General features: G+C 40.3%; 1 protein-coding gene across 5 annotated transcripts in view; it reads left to right on the top strand.

Moving 5' to 3' along the window:
• NFIB (nuclear factor I B) overlaps nt 1-22,996 on the top strand; it is a 443,907-nt gene that overhangs the window by 188,719 nt on the left and 232,192 nt on the right. The window contains exon 1 of one of the 5 annotated variants that reach the window (XM_080668011.1): nt 17,202-17,698. The exons of the other annotated variants lie outside the window; for them this stretch is intronic. Within the exon in view, the coding sequence (XP_080524137.1) occupies nt 17,681-17,698 (18 nt within the window). The 5' untranslated portion in view covers nt 17,202-17,680. Of the gene's footprint in view, nt 1-17,201; nt 17,699-22,996 lie in introns of those variants that run through there. 5 annotated transcript variants of the gene reach the window in all.

A 22,996-nucleotide genomic window follows, 5' to 3' on the forward strand; every position in this document is an offset into this window, starting at 1 on the left:
AGTTTGGGACACTAGCTATGAACACACAGCTGATAGGTTGAGTGAAGTTGGTTTCCCCCTACACTCCAGACCTAAAATCATCTCCATGAATACATGTGGTGTTTTTTTTCCTTTCAATTTAGTCCTGCCCAGTTAATGACAACATTCAGCCACTCATAGAGAACCAGGAGGTAGAAATACTAAGCAGAGAATAAACACCGAGGAGCAGAGGGTTAAAGGGAAAGTAGCCGGTACACATATCCACCGCCCAACTCAAGGTGATTGAATTATTTATAATTATATTTTGAAATTAGGAAAAACAGAATTTGCACATAAGAAAGGCTTCTCAACAATGGAACCCATAATAACATGGATTTGACCTTGAGGGAATTTGGCAGAGAGTATTAGTATCTGAGACAAAAGTAAACTGAAAGGTTTACATTTGAAGACTGCTAGTATAAAAGCCAAGGCGCTTCTTGGCAAATGTGAGGCCCAGGGCCAGATGGATGCCAAAGGTCTTCACAATTGTGTGAAAGGAGCTTCGGGAAGCAGGAAACATGTGGCCTGGCCTGGGCAGGCAGTTCCCTAGCCCCCAACCTCACTCTGAAATGAGGCTCCAAATTCCAACTCAGGGTTAGAATTAGTAACTAACATTTTTAAATGATGGACATACATTTCAGATACATGAAAGGTATAGTACTATAGTTCAAGAAATAGACACAAAGCAAACACGAAGGTAGGCAAGACCCAGGTCAATAAATACAGCACTGCCAGGACCTCAGCAGTCCCTTCCCCATCACCTCCTTCTCTCAAGAAGTTACCATCATTCTGATTTCTCATAAGATCATTTCCTTATTTTATTCTATCCTGTTCTATCCTGTTCTATCCTGTTCTATTCTATTCTATTCTATTCTATTCTATTCTATTCTATTCTATTCTATTCTATTATTTTAAATATATTCTTATTGATTTCAGAGAGGAAGGGAGAGGGAGAGAGAGATAGAAACATCAATGATAAGAGAGAATCATTGATTGGCTGCATCCTTCATACCTCTGACTGGGGATTGAGCCAGCAACCTGGGCATATGCTCTGACCTGGAATTGAATCTTGACCTCCTAGTTCATAGGTCAACACTCAACCACTGAGCCATGCTGGCTGGGCCATTTTTTAAATTTTAGTTTTAGCACTTATGTAGGCCTATTTTTTTTAACTTTATACTTAAAAACATACTGCATTTATTCTTTTATGACTTGCTACTTTCTTTCAACCATATGTTGTATGTAAATAAATGACAATGTTTTTATCCTTTCTACCTTTATGGGGACTTTTGGTTGTGTCTAGCTTGGAGCATCTAGGAACAGTTGTGATGTGAACTTACTGTACATGTCACTTGTTGCACATGGGCAAGAATTCCTTTAGGGTAGGGCCAGAAATGTACTACCCACAGGCCAAATAGAACCCATTGCTTGTGTCTGTATGACTTGTGAGCTAAAAATGGCTTTTACGTTTTAAATGAGGCAATAAAAAACAAAAAAGGAAGTCTATTTCATGACATGTAAAAATAATATTACATTCAAATTTCAATGTCCACACGTAAAGTTTTATTGAGGCCGAGCTAGGCTCATTGCTCACATATCGCCTGTAACTGCATTAGTGTAATATGGGCAGCGTCAAGTAGGTGTGTCAGGGACTATCTGGCCACAGAGCCTAAAATATGGATTGGCTACAAAATATCCAGTTTAAAATTAAATTTTAGAGCCTCTTATTTAAAAAAAAACCAACAACAACCAAGAGTTTCAGCATGGGGACAGCAGAGCATTATTAAACCAAGCGCAGAACCTTTCTAAACACTTTGTGCTGTGCTAATGCACATTTCCGTGACCATGAAGTTGGCTCTACCTCAAATTTTCTGGACCTTTACAGAAAAGGTTTGCTGACCCTGCTCTAGACCATATTTCTAGAATGGAAATTACAATGATCCTGGATAAAATAAGATGCTATATGCAAAACAGCCAGCACAATAGCTAGTAACTTGCAAGAATTACTATAACTTAGAGGCTCCCTTCCCTTCCATTTTCCATCTGGGCTTCCCAACCCCAAAACAGTCACTCTTTCCAAAAAGGTCAGGTTCTCAGTTGGTTGTCAGTTACCATAATAACTGATGACTGTTTGACTTAATACCACCACAACCCTGCTCCCTTTGGTGTTCATGCAATTTATAAAAGATCGGAGTTAAAATGACTTTTAAGCCCAAATAAATGAAGGAATTAAAATCCACAGGTGTTATTTCCAGCTCCAAGTTGGAAGAGTGTCTGCCTCATCAGAATCAAGGTTTCTTAAAGAAAACTTGTTAAAAAGCAAACAAAACACCAGAAGAGTTCATCAAAAGAACAATACAACAGAAGAGTTCATCAAGCCAACATTAAAAAGAACAAATTTAGAGAACTAACACTACTTGATTTCACGTGTTATTAAAATGCTATAATCACTAAAACAGTATGCTATTGGCATCAAGATAGGCAAAATGATTAATGGAACTGAATATAGAATGCAGAAATAGACCCACACATATAGGGACAACATTATAAAGGCAATTCAGTAGAGAAAAGACAGTCTTTTCTACAAATGGTACTACAACAATTGGATATCCATATGAAAAAAATAAATTCCAATCTATACTTTACACCATATACAAAATTTACATCAAAATAGATCATAGACCTCATGTAAGCCATCAATATATACAAAAACCTAATATGCAAATAGACTGAACGGCAGAACAACTGAACAACAGGTCATGCACTGACCACCAGGGGGTGCGTGTGGAAAGTGGTGGGCATTGGCAGCAGGTAGAGTGTGGAACATGGTGGGCATCGGCCACAGTGGGATGGTGGAGCAGGTGAGCGGAGGTGCCAGACCAAGGCGGGGTGCTGGTCGCTGTCATTGGGGCAAGCCTCTGGTGGTTACTAAAAATTCTTTGCTCCCACGCGCCGCAGTCCCACAGGGCACTTGCACCTGTTGCCAGCACCAGAGCCGCCGCTCACACCCGCTGTGGGCGTCCGGTGCCAGCCCCGATTGCTCAGGGCCATCAGCGGGTGCAAGCATTGGCTGCCGGCCCTGATCACCCTGAGGGCTTCTCCACCTCCCCCTGCTCCCAAGGGGTAATAGGGGCAGAAGCTGCTGAGCGCACCCACTGATGGCGCCAGCCCCGCTTGCACCCCCTGCTGGCACTGGCCCCCATCACTCGGCGACGTCAGCAGGTGCAAGCGGGCCAGGCTGCGGCGGGAGGGGCAGGGTGGGGATGTGGAGGATGGGCCGAGACCAGCCCATGCCCACCGCAGCCTCACAGCCCACAGTTCCTTTCAAGGTGCAAGAATTCATACACTGGGCCCCTAGTATAACTATAAAAACACCAAACAAAATAGGAGAAAAATCTTTGTGATGTTGGATTAGGCAAAATTTCTTTTATTTTAAATATGTTTTTATTGATTTCAGAGAGGAAGGGAAAGGGAGAGAGAGATAGAAACATCATTGATAAGAGAGAATCATGAATCAGCTGTTTTCTGCACACCACCTACTGGAGATCAAGCCTGCAACCCCAGCATGTGCCTTGACTGAGAATTGAAACATGACCTCCTGGTTTATAGGTCAGTACTGAACCACTGAGCCACACCAGCTGGGCGAGGCAAAATTAAATATCCAACCAAAAGCATGATCCATAACTTCATCAACATTTAAAAATTCTATTCTATAAAAAACAGTAAAGAGAAAGAAAAGAAACACCACTGTCTGGGAGAAAATATTTTAAATCAAATATTTGATAAAGGACTTACATCTACAATATACAAAAAAGCCCTATTGGCAAAAGATTTAAAGATACTTTAACTTTAGTAGAGAAGATATAAGAATGGCAAATATGCACATAAAAAGATGCTGAACACCATGAGTCATTAGGCAAAAAAAAAAGTTAAAATGATAATGGAATGCACCAGCTACCTTAAGAATAGGTAAAAAGAAAAGACTTGATCATACTGGGTTATGAGGATGTGGAGGAACTGGAACTCTCATACATTGCTGATAGAATTGTAAAATGGTACTGTCACTTTGGATAACAATTGACAGTTCCTTAAAAAGAGGTACCTAACCTTTCAAGAGATACCTAACATATGCCCAGAAATTCCATTCCTATTTATTTATTTATTTATTTTAAAAAAATCTTTATCATATTACATAAGTTCCCTCTATTTCCCCCCATTGACTTTTTCTAGCCCACCTCCACCCCCTACCCCAGGCTTTCACCACCCTATTGTCTGTGTCCATGGGTGATGCATATATGCATACAAATTCTTTGGTTGATCTCTTCCTGCCCACCCACCCTCCCCCATCTTCCCTCTGAGATTCTACATTCCTAGGTATTTAATGGTGAGGACTGAAAGCTTATGTCTGTACAAAGGCTTACACACAAAATATTCATAAATCTTTATTCATAATAGCCCCAAACTAGAAACAATTAATTGCCTATCAACAAGTGATGGATAAGTTACTATACAATGGAATACTATGCAGTAATAACAACAAATGAACTATTGATATTCACAAAAATATGAATGCAAGAACCCAAACAAAAAAGAATACATGCTGTGCCATTCCATTTACATGACATTCTATGCAAACCAAATCACAATGACAGAAAGCAAAGCAGTAGTTGTAGGGGAGGGGGAATGAGGGAGGGAAAGCAGAGGGGATTGGAAGCAGAGGTGGGGGGTGGGGGAGGGAAGAGCGGGGGCAGGGGCGGGTTAACCCAATGGCACAGAAAACCTTTTGGAGGTGATTAAAATACTTCCTATCTTGATTGTGGTGACAGTTTCACAAGTGTACACATATGTTAAAACTTATCAAATTGCACACTTTAAATATGTTCAGTTTATTGTATGGCATTTATTCCTTAATAAGTGTGTGTTTTTTAAAAAATAAAAACCTCACAAAAAAATACTGTAACATTAAGTGAGTGACATTGCAAGCCACAAAGTGGGAAGAGAAATCTGCAAGAGATAGAACTGAGAAAGGTCTCATGTTCACAATGTATAAAGAACTCCTACAAATCAATAAGAAAAACAAACAAATGCAGGAGAGCCCAACTAAATAAATGGGCAAAATATCTGAACAGACATTTCACAAAAGAGGATATCCAAATGGCCAGGATACAGATGAAAAGTAATTAGTCATCTGGAAAGTGCAAGTGAAAATTACCACTGAGATATTACTATACTACAGTTATTAGAAAGAAAAAGACCAGTTTCTAGTATGCAAAGTACTATTAAAGATGTGAATCACCAGAAGTCACATACACTGCTGGTAGGAATATAAATCAGTACACTCAGTTTGGAAATCTATTTGGCATTAACTACTAAAATTTATTATAGACTACTTCATAATCCAGAAATTCTACTCCTAGCTTATGCCCAAGAGAATGCATACATATGTACAACAGAAAAATACTCATGTCTCCATTATTTGTACTGGCTTCAAACTGGAAACAACCCAGTGGTTGTCAGGTATACAATAGATTTTTCGTACATGCACAATAGAATTCCATACTGCAAAGTGGAAAAACACACACACACACACACACACACACACACACAACAAAAAAACACACCATGAAACTTTATCTGCAACAGCAGGAACTCAATGGAATGTTGAACAAAACAGTTCAGACATAAAAGAATAAATATCATGCTTTCCTTTATATATAAAGTTCAAAAACAGACACTATCCGTTTACATGGTTAAAAATCAGCATAGTGGTTATCTTTGGGAAGGATTATGGGGGTAGTAATTGGCAAAAAGTAGCATGTGGTCTCTGGATTGCCAGTAATTTTCCATTTTCTAATATGATGGTGGTGACATAGATAGTTCATGTAACTATATACTAATGACGTGCACTTTTCTACATGCATGATATAGAGAAGTTTGTTCTTTTTACTGCTATGTAATGTTCCATTGCATGAATGGACAATTTATTTTTTAAAGCACGGGAAGAGAGATGGGGGAAGTCACTTAGGTTTCATTCTCTAGGGATCCAAAGATATAGGCCAAGGCTGCTGAGGGGCCACTTTTCTGCTCAGTGACTAAGTCCTGACTGGTCTTTAGTGTCACTCTGTAGTGGTGACAAGGTTGCCCATACTTATGGCTCCTTGTTAGGAAGTTTTGGGGCTTAGAATGAGCCCTGTAGAAAGGATCAGAGATTTCAAGTTTGGGCAAAGCCACTCTACGTTTGGGGCAGAAAGGGGAGAAGAATATGTTTGCATAAAGTTGTTGTTTAGTGGCCAAGGGTCTAGTAGAACCACACTGTGTAGGTTCAAATCCTGCCTCTGACACATGGGAGCTATTGACTTTGGGTAAGTTATTTACTCCCTCTGAACCCTAGTTTCCCATCTGTAGAATGGAAACAATATGGTGCCTGTATTATAGGATGGTTAAGAAGATGAATGAGTTAAGATACACAATAAGTGTTATAACATGAAAAGGAACATAAGTTGGCTTGAAAGGGAAAACACCACTCACGGCATGCAAGCTTGCAGGTCGCTGCAAAGGAGAGAGCAGAGTGGTTTTAGATCAGTTGCCAAAGCTCTAAAGCTGCCCTTGGAGGCTGCCCTTGTCCCTTGTCCCTGATAGATATCCCTGATTCACTGTATGTTGCAAAAATTTTTGCATACTCTTCTTTTCCTTCTTTCGATAAACATCTTGCTGCAAGGTTTCTAGAATTCTCAGATCACCCTTCTGACCTCACAGAGAAGCCTAGCAGGCATATGAACTCAGAACAGCACCACCCAAACACTGCATGTCTCTGTGAGCTCTCCCTATATTCTCTGCTCCTCCCTCCCCATTCCAGGTCTCTGTCCTCCTCTATGCTAGAATATTGTTTGTTTTGTTCACACTATATATTTCCTGGACATAGCAGGTACTCATTAGTTGCCTGAAGAGTTCTATCTTATTCAGTATATGAATGACACTCTTTGTGTCAATGGGTTCTGAGGTGTTCTCAATTCTTATCATTTGGGTAGCATCATTCCATGCCTGTCATAAGCCAGCCCTTTGGAACTGTTACTGAGGACAGGAGCAGTGTCTCTTGTCTTACCTTGAGCCAGGACCTGCCACAGGGCAGGTGCTCCTTAAGTGTTTGGGAAGAGACACTTGCTTAAGATACTATTGTATTTCCTACCTTTCTAGAGAGGTAGGAAATAAACTTAAGATCTAAACTACCTTCCTAAAATTTCAAACTGTACTGCAGTCTCCTTTTAATTCATCTTGCTGCTCTAGCTGGCTTGGCTCAGTGGACAGAACATTAGTCTGCGGACTGAAGGGTCCCAGGTTTGATTCCGGCCAAGGGTACATGCCTGGGTTGCGGGCTCGATCCCTAGTAGGGGGCATGCAGGAGGCAGCCAATCAATGATTCTCTCTCATCATTGATGTTTCTATCTCTCTCTCCTTCTCCCTTCCTCTCTGAAATCAATAAAGAAATATATTTAAAAAAATAAATTCATCTTGCTTAGCATCAGGGAACTAGGAACAATCCCTTGGGTTTTTAAACTAGAATGGGAAATAAATGCTTCATGCTAGGCCCAGTAGCACTCCGAGGGGCCTCAGGCTCTGGTCATTGTCACAGACCACATTAACTCTTGTTAGTCATCTCTGACCATATTTGCAGGACAAGGACAGAGACAAATAATCTGACAGTCAGATTCAGGAGAAATATTTATTGAGAAAGGTCTACATTTCAGACACATTCCTACATATTTTAATGTATGATATTTTTGATCCCCAAACAACAACACTGACACAGGCATTTTTTTTCTCACACTCTTTTTGAAGGTAAGGAAACCTTGGCTCAGAATTATTCCATGCCATGCTGAATCACATCGCATTTGGGTGGCTAAGTCAAGAATTGAACCCCAAATCCTGGTGCCTCTGAGCCCAAGTCTACAGTCTACTGGGCTCTAGCCCAGTAGCTCGGTTGGTTAGAGCATCATCCCAATACACCCAGGTTGAAGGTTTGAGCCCAGGTCAGGGCACATACAAGAATCAACCACTGAATGCCAAAGTAAAACAACAGATTTATGTTTCTCTCTCTCTCCCTTCCTTTCTTTCTAAAATCAATAAATAAAAAATTTTGAAGTCTCTATTCTATTACCTTAGAACATACTGGAGAATGAAAACAATCCTGTTACATTCTGTCATGCCTTGCTTTTGACCCAAACTGGTTTACCCAGCTTGATAAGTTCTTTAATCACCACGGGGTATTGAATGAATCAGGGCTATATCCAAAACTCAAATCCACATTCAAAGGAGAAAGATCTATCCCATTGATAATGTTTAAAAGAATGTGCCTGGGGTTCTAAAGGAAATTTCAAAAGAAGAGCGATAAAAATGCTTTAAGGAATATTTGAAAAATCTCCCCAGGCAACTCCTGTGAAGGGGCACACTCATCTAGGTGGTTACAGCATTACTAAGTCTTTGCTGCAGGTACAGGTCTGTTATGGCCATGGGCTTTGGAATTAGAATAAAAGGTCTGGATGAGAAGCTCTGTGACCTTCTGCTGGTAACCTAATCTCTCTGAGCCTCAGGCTCCTCATCTTTGAAAGGGCTGAGATAATATATGTGATATACTGAGCACATAGCAGCGCCATAGTTAGACCTCAGTACCTGGTAATTATTATCTCTTGTTATGACACTCATCCTAGTCTAAGGTTGGAGAAACTACTGCCCCAGGGAGGCCTTGCTTAACTGAGGTGCAAGCAAGGGTCACAGTAAAGAAGATCCAGCTTGTGGGTAGTGATTTGAAATGCTCTTCTGTAATACTTCCAACAATAAAGATCAATTTTGTAAAAATGCTCGGGAAGGAGCCTGTGTATTTGCACCATTGGGGAAATCCAGCAGAGGGTCTGGCCTCCTAAATGTGGAATAGAGTGCCCACGCTGCTCAACTAAGATGGTGCTTTGGCCAGAATAAGGGCCATTCAGACCTTCTGGTGAATGAGCCCAGAGACTGATGGACATGGACCACTTCCATGCATGCCAAGAGAGTAACTGTAGACTCAACCCCTACATAATGTATGAGCTTCTCAATTATTTACTGTGTCGACTCTGTGATGTTGCATGTGTGTTCTCAGGTCCTCCTCCACTTGGGACTAGAACCTAGAGGGTGGGTGTCTTGTCTGAGAAACAAAACTATAAGCACGTGCAAACTGTACAGGACTCTTAATGGCCTGGACTACATGGCCGTGACTGTCATCAAGTCCCACTTTCTGAACAAATTCTAAGAATTGCCCCCATGGATATAGAGGTCAGGCTTTCTTAGACAGTAGATATTTTTATTCTTTTTTATAAAGCCCATTTCTTTAACAATAGGTAACAATGATTTATTTTTTTAAACTTTTGTAAAACTTTCCAAAATCTTAAATTCATTAAAAAGAAGTTCTTGGTTGCACCATGCGTCCTGATTTAACGTTCAGGAAATACAGTCTCTGTACAGATATGGGAGTTTTATATTTTCTAGGATAGTGGTTGTCTGCTAGGGTATTTGGCATGTCATCACATCTCTAGAAGATATGTCTGATGGGAATATTATAAAGCATTTAACTTTTTATTTAGGTAGCTCCTTTATCTACTAGAGCGGATTTGATGTTATCTCCATAAAGTCATCATCTTCCCACACTTGCATTCTGGTATTTTGTTTTCAGTGAGAGAAAGAGGAAGAGTCACTGTGCAGAGGGCCAGGATTTATGGGGATTCAGGTGTCTGGCTTATGGACATCCACTGTTAGTCTTGACCTGGAGAATAAAAGATGGTGGATGGCGAACCTGGGACATTTCAGTTTGTAAGGGAGCATGTGGTTCTGCTGAGGCTGTCATACTGGCCCCCAGAACCCAGCTTTTGACAGGCTCTGAAATCCTCATTAATATAAAGAGCACTTGTTTCCAATCAGGAGGCCTCTTGTAGGATGCTGGCACTGCTACTAACTAGCTCTCTAGCCTTAATCAAGTCACTTTACCTCTTTGAACTGGTTTTTGTTTTTCATCTATTAGAAGAGCATTTGGAATACATCAAGGGTTGTAAACTCATGGGTATAAGAAGCAAGTCGGTAACCTAAATGGGACTAAGTCTAGGGCAGTGGTCGGCAAACTGCGGCTCGCGAGCCACATGCGGCTCTTTGGCCCCTTGAGTGTGGCTCTTCCACAAAATACCACGGCCTGGGCGAGTCTATTTTGAAGAAGTGGCGTTAGAAGAAGTTTAAGTTTAAAAAATTCGGCTCACAAAAGAAATTTCAATCGTTGTACTGTTGATATTTGGCTCTGTTGACTAATGAGTTTGCCGACCACTGGTGTAGGGCAACAGAGACCGATGGGAACTGTGGAGACCAAGGGGGCTGCAGCCACTCTGCTCCAACTGATTGCTCCTGCACACAACACCTGTGTCTCCCTCCACTTTTTAACAGAAGCAGGATTTCTTGATTTTTTAGTAAAATATCCTAAATTTTAAATGTTAACAGTTAATCCAACATGAAAAATATGAAAGGGTAAAACAGAGATTCGGCCACCTCAAAATATAACTATGCAGCCAGGCCAGCATGGCTCAGTGGTTGAATATTTATTGACTTATGAACCATTTGGTCAGGGTTCGATTCCCAGTCAGGACACATGCCTGGGTTATGGGCTCAATCCGCAGTGGGGGGCATGCTGGAAGCAACCAAATCAGTGATTCTCTCTCATCATTGATGTTTCTATCCCTCTCCCTTCATCTCTGAAATCAATAAACATGTATTTAAAAAATGTAACTATGCAAATAGCATATGTGCATAGATGCAAACTGGATTGGCATATATGCAAATTTCAGGTAATAGGACTGTAGGTGGACGTTTGTATTTTGTTAATTTTTCATTTAAAGTGTCTCTACTTTTGCTCTGGCTGGTTTGGCTCGGTGGATAGAGCATCGCCTGTGGACTGAGGGGTCCCGGGTTCGATTCTGGTCAAGGGCATATGTCCGGGTTGTAGGCTTGATCCCCAGTGGGGGCATGCAGGAGGCAACCAAATCAGTGATTCTCTCTCATCATTGATGTTTCTATCTTTCTCTTCCTCTCCCTTCCTCTCCCAAATCAGTAAAAATATTTAAAAATATAAAGTGTCTCTACTTTTGTATAACAATTTTTTTAATGGTAAAAGAAATAATGGAGGGCAGCTCAGGATGGTGCCAGATATGAAGAGAAAATGAGACAGATAGTGCTATTAGGTATGTTCTTGAGGAAACTTATATTTCTACCCTGACTTCTGTATTTGTTTGTCAACCATTCTTAAACAATAGGTTACTAAAAGAAGGCTGTACTAGTTGCAGGCTGGGTAAACCCTATGTGCCTAAAATTTCCCACCTAGCACTGCTCCTCCCTGTTTCCCCTGTTGTTTATAAAAATACTTCCCATGTCATGAAGAATATAAAAAGTTTCCCAACTTTGTTAGTTTGGCTTCTGAATATATTATAGGGTTTTATTTTATTTTGAGAGGGTGGAGTAGGATGGGGAGGGCACCTTACTTATTGTCCCTACTTACATTTTTCTTTGGTTTCTATCAGTACTGTTTTTATTCTACAACCCCACATCAGCTACCCATAAAGTGGGCAGAAAACCAGAGGTTGTTATTTAGCGTGTTTACTTGAAGGTTTTTGAGACACCCCATGGGAAGCTTATGCTTGTCTAAAAATATTTAGAGGAGAATATGATCATAAAGGAATTGAAAGCCTTTGTGTCAAAAACACAGAAATCCTCCAAAATGTATCTATCCATCCTCACATTGTAGCACCTACAGGGCCCATGCTAAGCACGAGATGATGTTTGTACAAGGATTGCTTTCTTCCTCTACTCCCTGAGTTGTATGAAGGCTTTCTTAGTTATGGAATAAAGGCAACCTCTTTATTGATCTTCTTTAGTAGTAGGCAACTTGAAATGATGTCATCATGTTCTAGATAGGCCCAGTGGAATATTTTTATTTTTTTTTAAATATATTTTATTGATTTTTACAGAGAGGAAGGGAGAGGGATAGAGAGTTAGAAACATCGATAAGAGAGAAACATCTATCAGCTGCCTCCTGCACACCTCCTACTGGGGATGTGCCCGCAACCAAGGTACATGCCCTTGACCGGAATCGAACCTGGGACCTTTCAGTCCGCAAGCCGATGCTCTATCTACTAAGCCAAACCGGTTAGGGTGGAATCTTTTTATTTTTTTTAATATGTTTTTATTGATTTCAGAGAGAGGAAGGGAGAGGGAGATAGAAACATCCACGAGAGAGAAACACTGATCAGCTGCCTCCTGCACGCTCCCTATTGAGTAGGCATGTGCCCTGATTAGAAATCCAACTGCCACTTCTGGGTGTATGGGACTGTGCTTAGCCAGCCAACTGAGCCACACTGGCTGGGCCAGAGAATCTTTGACCCTAAGGAGACCACAGAATGTAGATGCAGTGGGCTTGCCATTCACTTTCTTGTTCAAAGTGGCCCACTGAGCAAAAGGCAAGATGATCCTTTGCCAGGATTTTATTGAAGGATCAGTAGACTGTCTAGCGCTTTTTTTGCATCCTGTTGCCTCACTGATTTGAGGATTGCCAGATGCTTCTGTTTTTTGAAAATGGTTTAAAAAATACCTTAGTGATTCTGTTGTTTCAGAAACCTTACATATGGCATAAAATAGCCTAAAATATTTTTGAGAATACATTTGCTTTCTCTTTGCTCAACTTAATCATTATAGCTGAAATTCATTTAACTCTATTGTTTTATTTTTGTGGGCATTTTGATAGCTGACATTCTAAAGTTATATAAAAGTATGAGTAAGCAAGATATGAAGATTAAATTGCTCCTAAATTTTTTTTTTAAAGTGAGTCTTAAAAACATAACTAGGCTACGAAAGGTCAAGTTTTCATATTGAGAAGTTATATCAAGATAAAAATGATTTTTTCAAAGCTGAGAGATATCTTTGATTTATCACCATTCATCAGAGACTAAGATTTTTCACACATTGAGTCATCACTAGAGACTTTTTTTTCTTTCTTTTTTTGGTAAACCACTTTAACCTGCTCTTGAAAACCTCTGGTTCATGAACAGAATGAGTCTGAGTCTGAGTCTGTCTCCGTTTAGCCTGTGAGATTTAACAAGACCGAAGCCTGGGCTTGGCGAGGCTCTGAGCCATACCACCATCTCAGGTTTGTGATGACACCACAAACCACTTGAGATTTATTATATTAGCAGATGTCATCAGATATATGTGTGCACAGGTGCAGCATGCAGCTAGTGAAAGAAGGAACACTGTGTGTGTATTTATTTTTGTACCCATACTCTCAATGGCTAGAAAATGCCTGTCTTGGGTAGTGTGGAGTTTCGATTCTATTGCAAGGGCCTATCTGGTAACCTCTTGAAGTCTTTTCTACAGATATTATTCTGTATGATAAGCAACTGTTTTGTGGGAAAGACACTGTGTTTGTTTTTACAATCAATAGCTAAAGAAGAGGCATAACAGGATTATAGCTCAAGACTGCTATAACCAATGAGAAACAAAAATAGTTACCAGAGGCTGTTTTTACACTTGGGTATTCCTCTTGCACAATAGACTAAGTGTGCATTCTCCTCTCCTCAATAAAAGTTGTACGGGGACACCTCTCATCTCTAGAACTTCAACAAAATGCCAAAAGTTGGCCTTTGATAAATTTTCCAACTTAAGCCTCTCTAAATATTTTTAAATTATTAAGAAATAATTAAAACTATTTCCCAGAGGCAATATGAAATAGGAATGTTTACACAGGTTTACACATTACGTATTTTTTAAATTCTAAAAAATAGTTTTCCAATTGTTTTAAAAGTTGGTGTATGTTTTATTTAGTATCGAGTCTTTATTATATACATTGACTTTGCACAAAAGCTGGCACAGTGGACTAAATATAATAATCTAATAAATTAGTGTGTACTCTGATAATAAAAAATAATATAAATAAAACATACTTCCTGTATTTTTGAGAAATAGAGAAATAAGATAAAATAAACACCTTTGGGGTAATGACTGAAAATTACTGGTTTAGATGGGGTAGAGGAATTACTTCAATTATGACATAAAGCATTGTTACAATGCATGCCTTTTAGAAATAATTATATAGTGATTATTCTCAAAGATAAACACATGCAGATGTTGCTAGTACATTTTAAAAAATTCTTAATTTGAGGAAAACATACAGAAACTGCATTACCAGTTAATTGGCTTTAAGAAGAACCAGAAAAATCTAAACTATCAATGTACTTGAGGATCTTCTAGTAAGTTCTAAGGAATGAATTGTGCCTGCAACTGAAAGAAAAAAAAATAATAATAATAATAAATAAAAAATTAGCTTTTCTACTGGAATTACTTTAGTTAGGTGTGTCAGAGGGCCAAAATGCCTAAGTATGTTAGTCCTTATTTTAAATGAATGATTAGTTATAATTTCTAAAAAGATTATTATACAAAAATATTGGACCTTAATACATTCCAGGAAAGGCTTTTAACTAAGATAATTTTAATTTTGAAAAAGCATCTACTTTAAAACACTTCCTAATTTCTACATTTTCATTTTCAGGAAAAAATATGAAAACCAGAAAATCAGGTGATGTTGTAGATTAGAAGACCATGGTCATTAGCCAATGAAAAGATTTAGGAGCAACAACCCTTTGGGGTGACCACTAATTAGTGAGACCAGTTTCTATAAGACATGATTGAAAATTAGCCTTCTTGTTTCATAAACCTTGGATATCATTTAATTATGATATATGTACATATTTGACAGACAGAAGAGAGGTTGTATAGGAATAAATATTTTTGTAAGCTTCACATGTCAAAAGAAACAAATGACATGCAAATAAAAAAAAAGATAATCTATGAAGGCTGAGCATAACATGCAATGGTACATTCTATTACCAAATAATATGCTTAGGAAGAAATCCTCTGACAGGTGACACCAAATCTAGATTCATCCTAGTCATCACTAGAAGCACAGGAAATCCTTTCCCTTCCCCTTTCCTATTGCTTTTCCCATGTTGTGTTTGGAATTTTTCCTAAACAAAACTGGATCTCTCTGTAATGTCATTTCTCCTTTGCATGAACTAGATGTTGGGAAGAATTGGTAACTCTGCTGTGGACTTCAGATAATTACAAGAGAGAAGACTTTCTGAGGCATACTTAAAGAAGTTTTAGAATTTGATAATACTGTCCATTTAAGCACTCTCTTCCCCAACCTAAATAATATTTTTAAATTTTAATATTTTATTTTTGTTTCCTTAGTACTAAAATGTGATTATTTAACCATGAAAGTACTATTAGGAAATCCTGTAATGGAAACAGATCTGTTTGTTATCCACTTGAATTGATTGCCTGGGTAGACTGAATTATAGTTACACTAGCTGAGTGGTTAAAAATAACTAACTTGGAACAAGATAAATGTTAAAATTTAATTTTCCTTTGGAAGTTATAGTTGAGTGTGGCGATACATGCAAACATATATGTATACATATATGTGTGTATGTGTGTATCCCCATCCTTCATCTCCATTCCCAAAGCTATGCTTATATAGATATATACTTTTAGGGTTGTTTTTTTTTTTGTGTGTGTGTGTGTGTGTGTGTTTTTAGGGGAAATTGGGATCTGCTGGGCTTAATCACAAGGAGCAACAGCCTATAATTATTGGACCTTCACTTTAATAACCTAGTTTTAAGTTTGCCATTTTCTAAGGTCAAATTGGATCAATCTAATTTTTAGTTTTGTATTTATTATCACAGAAAATAGATATATTATTCACATACAGCAAAACATCTCTATGATGTGTATATATATGTGCAGGGGAAGAAAAACCATTTTTGTTGTTGTTATAAAGCCAAAAATGTCTATTTTGTTTAAAATATGCATTGTAGGAACTAAGACCCTGAACAATGTTGTTTAAATTCTTTTGGACTTTAAGGTAAACACGATTGGGATTAAAATACTGACATGCTCACATTCAGTAGAGTGATAAGAACAATTCATTGGGAGTTATTCCATTCCCACTGGTAATCACATAATTGAACAGGGTTTTTAGAGGATATTTGAAGCTATTGTTGTCTGTTGTGCAATTACGTAACAGTCAGGATCTCTGTAATAAAATATTTTCCAAACCCATGTGGGTTAGTACTATGTAAATTTAAGGCTCCTGTTATATTTTTACTTTTAATATTTCAATTTAAAATCAGAATTGTATCACAACGTAGTGATAACAGGCATTATTTTACCGCACTACAGATGCTTAAAAATAAATCATTTGAAAACTGAAAAGTACATGTATATAACTTTTAAAAATACTCATCAAACCTGCTTTATTTATGAGCATTAACTCACTATCAAATCTCACCTAGAGTGTTTACTTCTGGGGACCCAAAGGTTGTATGTCTCTTTGGTGCTGGTTATTTCTCCCCCCTACTCTTAAATTACCCACGTTCCCATTAATGTACATAAATGGAAATAAAAAGTGCTCTCTCGGGTAGTTTTGCTGTCATCGTCACGCCAGTCAGCGAGGGACATTTTAGAAGTCCTTCTACGCGGAAACGAACGCGGCCTTGCGAAGTTGACCAAGCAACGTGGCGGGAAGTAGGGCAGTCACACCAGTTCTGTAATCACGCTGTTCTTTCGCGAAGAGTCGTGCGCGGCTGCGGGGCGCCGCTCCCCGCTCCCCGCTCCCCGCTCCCCGGGAGTCCCCGGACCCGGAGCACAATGGGGGACCGCACCCGCCCTCGCGCGCTCCGGCCCCACCCAGCGGCACAAAGAGCAGCCCCACCACTCGCGGGGGCGCCGCGCCGGCCGCCACACCCACTCGGACCGCTCCCGCCTCCGCCGCCGCGGGCGCCCTGATGAATATGCATCGCCGCGCCCGCCCCCGGCTCCTCCTTTCGGTTTCCTTCCCGCCGCCAGGCGGAAGCGAAGAGCCGCGCTTCCCGCGCCCGGGCGGGCCAGGGCGGGGCGGGGCCGGGCGGGCGGCGAGCGGGAGAAAGAGAAAACGCTGGGGAGGCGGCGGCGGGCTGAGCGCGGACAGGGGCGCGGGTGGTGGCGGTTCCGGGGCTGCCCCGCGCGCACCAGGCCAATCCGAAGGCGGGGAAGGGCGAGCGCGCAGCCCCACGGGTGCGCCGGTGGCCACTGCCCAGCGCCCGGAGCGCGGGTGGAGAGGCAGCTCCCACCCCTTAGAACAGTCTTCCTAACACAACAATAAAAACCCGCGACGCGCGCGCGCGCACGCACACACACACACACACACACACACACACACACACGCACGCACATGCACACGCACACACACTCTGGACGGCTTTCAAGTCCACCAGGAGAAACAGTCTGCAGCAAAGGAGAGGAAAGAAAACTGGATATCCAGACTGAGGGACTGCCTGCGTTTAAGATTTGACTTTTACCGCCTTTTCTTCTGGGGTCAAGAATTGTGGCATTACAGAAACAGTAATTAAAAAATAAGACTACTCCTGGATTGCCTTTTTTTTGTTGTTTTTAACTAAACACAAAAAGCGACACCAAAACAACCCTTGAGAAAATCCACAAAACTGTACCTGAGACACATGAAGTCAGCGGCCCAGGGCTCTGTCACAGATTCAAGATCTCTTGTTTAATGCAATACAGTGCGATGGTATGTGACTTTGAAATGATGGGTTTTATTTACTTGTCTTGTCCGTCCCTTGCAGCCTCTTCCACCTCAGACACAGATATTTTTTCCTGCTTATGTTTTGTAAATTGTTTTACCTAAATGTTATTTTGCTTTCCAGGCTGAGCCATAGTACTGGATTTCCAAACCTAATGCAATTTTTTAGCTTTGGCAATTTTAGTATTATGTATAATACTTTTATGGAGGGAATCAATGGATAACGTTATGAGTCCAAACTGAAATGTAGCATTTTTCCTGCTTCAACTTCCTACTTTCCCCTCCCCCAATTTTGGAAAAAAGTTACTGTACAGATGATACTTCATTGGTACCTTGTAGCCCATTCTCTCTTTTTGCAGCCTTCTTTTCTTCATTTTAAGATGAATATGCACAGTTTTGTTGTATATTCTCATTTAAAAGTGCATTTTTAAGTGAGGGAAGTATTATTTAGCTCTGATTGGTGCAGTGGAGTTTTTTAAAATCAATTTCATTGCAAAGCAGGATTGAATTGTTATCCCTCTTCCTCCTCCCCCCCCCCACTTAGAAAAACAAAAGATTATGATGGATTTCTTCCCGCTCCTAGTAAAACTTTTTTTTCCCCTCCTGCCCTGCTGTTTCTGCTGTAGGATTTTTTCCCCTGCTAAGTGTGTGTGTGTGTGTGTGTGTGTGTGTGTGTGTGTCTCCCTTGTCCTCTCTTCGCCAGTACGTCTGGACACATTTTAATGCACAATATCCCATCCATTAAGTTGTGGTTGAATGCAGAGTGTGTGAGGACTTGGCAGCTTTTAGGTTGAAGGGGGTGGGGAAGCCAGTTTCGACTTTGACACAAAATGCCGAAGTGGCGTGATTGGAATTATTATTAGGGCTGTGAACATGGCCATCTTCTCCTGGGTTAGAAGAACTGCCATTGAACTTGAGACAGGACAGACTAGATCTCCAAGTTCCCTCCTCCTCCCCACTAAGTACAGTAGCTGGCAGGGAAAGGGCGCCAAAATACACAAGATTAACTCTAACTTTCTTTGAACAGATCTTGTAGCACTCTACTTTGTAATTTTAACTTTCCAACAGGCAGGAAAAAGTTAACTTTTGAACCCAGACTTGAACAGACATTTAAATCAGCCCTATAGTAGAATAAATCCAGAAAGTCATACATGCATGCTTATGTGGTTAGAAAAGAATGCACGTGTAAATAAGCAGGGTGCATGTGTGTATCTGACTGGAGAGTTCAAGATTTAATCAAAATCAGAGTAAGTGTGACTTTGGAGTATATTTGCTGCATGGGGGAGAGCACTGTGAGAGGCAGAAGCTGACCTTTAAGCAGCCTAAAGAGAAACTGCAAAGAGTTGTGAAACACAAAACGTTGTGGTTTCCAGTTTTACATTTGAGGTTTGATGTTTTCATTTAATGGTATGAGAGATGGAGAAAGCTCAGGCGCTGAAAAGTCCCTATTAAATCATACGTGGGCAAAGGTCAAGCACTCCAACTCACTGATACAATATACTGCAGATTCCTGCTTAACTGATGGGGAGCACAGGAAAAGTGCTTGGGCAATAAAAGTATTTAGAAGGTAATTATCCTTCGTGGTTGGGACTGCATTCTTGTGCACTGGAAAAAGGTTTTTACTGGCTCCGATGAATTTTAAAAAAGCTAAGTATTGTTGAAAGCTGTTTTAATAGGAAATTGATTAGCTGAGTGTTTCATACAATAAATGGTGACAGTTTCATTGTTTGATGTCCAAAATAAATTTCTTTTTATTCTTTAGCAGACATAGGCATCCATTTCATTTTAATATGGTCAGACTGAGCAGCAGCATAATTATGAGTGAATGTGATGTCACAAACATCTGTAACTTTGCTTTTGGAGTTTGTGACATCACACAGTTTGACAATTTTATTGCTTTGATATTTATTAACTTGTGTTAAAATATTTCAGACACATTTCAGGGATACAGTTCACTGTAAAAAATGTGTATGGGCTCTTTTTTTGGTCTTTTCTCTTTGTAATGATGCAAGTGTTTACTAAATTTTAATTTGAAAGTTAAAATGCACAATTATGTTGTTATTCATTGTTAGAATGGCAGTTTTGAAGGGAAGAATTTGAGAAAGGGATGCAGAAAGTTTGAGTTGATTTGCAGTGGACTTTCTATACCTAATATAGAATATGGCTACTTGGCCATCTTGGTTAAAACATTCTGAACATCTCTTTAAAACTGATCTGTTTCCATGTCACAAAGGCATATGTATCTGGGTTCAGTTTACACGCAGAAATAAAATGACAGTAAGTTTTACTTTACCGTTCAGCTCTTTTGAAAAAGGACAATAACTACGACTCAGTATCAGCAGAGCAGAGGTTGTGTGTGAGAGTGCATGTAACTTTTGAACTATGGTGAGCGAAACAAGGCAATTATTACCATGGTTTTCAAAGTTTAAAATAAATCATGCAAAAGTTACAGGGCAACTAACTGCTGACTTTGTAATCCTGGGAGCAGATGTCTTCAGCAGTTGGGAATCTGTTGATGAACTGGCCTCCTCTCTGTGGAGAAGTGGAAACTGTCTAACCTTCATGGAGGAATAGGGCCCAGTCGGTGCTCAGATTCAGTCATAGCTTGTACGTGTGCCTGAAATGTAGGCACACTTAGTGGGACACTTTTTTTTTTTTTAAACAATTGAGTACAGGCATTTCAGCAATGACATTATTAACAGCGTCATTTTTTCTCATTTAGTTTTGTTCTCAGGGGACACCAAACAGCCCCCAGAGGAGGAAAAAGAAGTCTATGGTTATTTATTCATTTCAGTAAAAGGCAAAGCCCTGGGGGTGGGGTGGGGTTGGGGTGGGAAGGTAACTGGTTGTGAATTTTCTAGTAGGGAAAAATTGCTATCCTAATTTGACAGTAGTAGTTTAAAGGCTGAAAGAGCTGGGCATGATTTTGCAATTCCCATCAAGTACAGGCAATGTCAGTACTTGTTGGTTGTTTATATATGTGTTTTTTGAGAGGATTTTTGGTGTTCCTGCTTGTGGATATAAAACTGTGTTTTCCAAGCTACACATGCTTTTTTGTGGTTCATTTGGAAGAAGGAAAGGTTCCTGGGCATGGTGTAGTGGATACTTGCAGTTTTGCAGGCCTATTTCCTGGGGTCAGGAGGTCATCTGTCTCTTTTGTATTTAGTTTTAAAATATTGATATTGGCAATGAAGCCAGGGTGTGTGGAATTGTTGAGCCTCCCCTCAAATCACAGGCAAGAGCTAAAAAAAAAAAAAAAAGAAAGTCATCCGGTGTACTGAAAATGACAGCTTTGTTAAGCTCCAAGAAACTTTTCCCTAAACTGCCTAGGATTTGCAACCTGTCACTGAGTTTCTTTAGAAAGGAGAAGGCTAACAGAAAATCAATATTAGGAGATACTTGAGATGTCAAGTTCCTCTCTGGAGGTCAGCGAAAGGCTCCAATGGGGTAAACATTGCTTCATTTTTTGCAATTATACAACTGAGTTTTGAAAAATCCAGTCACCTGAAGCACAGGCATTCCTTCTCGGAATCAATAAACTACCTGTCAGAAAAGAAACTTTTTTCCCCTATAAGGTTGCAGGTAATAGATGATCTATGGAGGAAATCTTTAGGAATTCTGAAATAGAAGATTTTCCTGTTGCTGCAGGAACTTTTCACTTTCTAGCTCTTCAAGCCAGCGTATGAGGTGAATGAAATTGGCCTGTCTCTAACTCTTTCAGTGTGGGAGAGAGAGAAGAAAGAATTTAGGAGAGGTAAGTACCAAAGTCTCAGAAATATCTGACCCATTTTTATAGTATCAGAAGCTTTTCAGAGATACTTTAAAACCACTCCTAACACCAGGGCACAGACAGACAAGGAAAAAAGGAAAGTAGATAAAATGTAAATACTTTCTCACTTCCTCTTCTCTACTGTTCTCCTAGGGATTTAAAAGATTGGTATTTCTCAAACCAAAGATAGTGGAGGACAAGTGTTGTGCTGAGAGAAGCCAGATGTCCCCCACAGGCAAACACACCAGTCCCTCTTTACAAAGGGCTCTCTTAGAGTTCATCCTGGGAAGGCCTGCAGTGACCTTGGCATTGACTGGACCAGAAGCAGTGTTTTGGGGGATGTCAGCCATCCTGCCTATGGGTCAGCCATCCTGCCTATGAGAGGACAGTCAAAGTCACATAAATTGAGCACCCAACCCCATGAGCCCTTCCAGGCAGTCTCTTTTGCCTATTCTTCCTCTCCCCTCCTGGTTTTTCCCCACATCAAAATTACTCCTTTCTCATTTTCCTCTTTCTTGGAAGCAAATCAAAACCCAACTCAAGCATCCCCTGTGCCCATCAAAATTGTATCTAACCTTAAGTGCCCTACAGACATGGAGCACCTGAAAGAGATTTGAACCCCTAAGTGATAGGCCTGGGAGGCCCCAGACTGTCTTCACTTCTCTGGGGTCTTACCTGTGTCTGTGGCTGCTCCTTTACCCCTCGTGTGTTGCTGCAGCTTTTGTGGGCTCTTCTGTGTAACGATTGTCCATTTTCCCTTTTTAAGCCTGTGAGAAACTTTTGGATGCAACCTAGTTTTGGTGACAAAAGGAAATGGTTTCTGTTGGTAAGGGAAACTAATCAGGGAGGAGGGGCAGCGATGTCTGCAGACACTTGCCCAGGGCTCAGCACTGGGCCTCTTTTGCCAGGGGACAGCGGCTGGATGGATCTCTGGCTGAAAGGAGTGCTCTCTGGGTGCCAGGATTTCATTGGGGGTGGTGTGGTGAGGAGGGAGGGAAGAAGGGAGGGAAAGAAAGAGACGGGCACTTGATTTTTTTTTAAAGAGACCCCGAAAAATAATGGCTTTTGTAAGAGTCCAGGCATTCAAAGAGGTGTGTTCAAGGACATGAGTGCATTTATGCCATGGGGAATGTCTTTTATGGTAAATTAACTCCGGTTAAATTGAATATCTGTTCAAAGGGAAACTCTAGTAGTTAAAGCTGGTATTATCAGTAGAGCTTCCCTGCCCGCTCCACCCCCACGCCCCCCTCCCCGTATGTCGGTGAGAAAGGGATGCAGTGTAATGTAGTAACGTACAATACAAAGTGATGCTTGGGGATTTTTTAAACATTTAAAATGAGATTGCCTAAAAATTTCCGAGAGATAAATGAGTATTTATTTGGATTAACCCCCGCGGTCACCTCATTCCTTTGATCTGTAAAGACTGTCAACTTTATCCTGACTTTTCAAAAAGAAGAAAAGGCCCACACAAAGGAAATTAACGTCGTTAGAACGCTGACTGGAGGATTTGCCTCGGG

The sequence above is a fragment of the Plecotus auritus genome, assembly GCF_963455305.1.
Source record: "Plecotus auritus genome assembly, chromosome: 5".
In the NCBI taxonomy this organism is placed as follows: Eukaryota; Metazoa; Chordata; class Mammalia; order Chiroptera; family Vespertilionidae; genus Plecotus; species Plecotus auritus.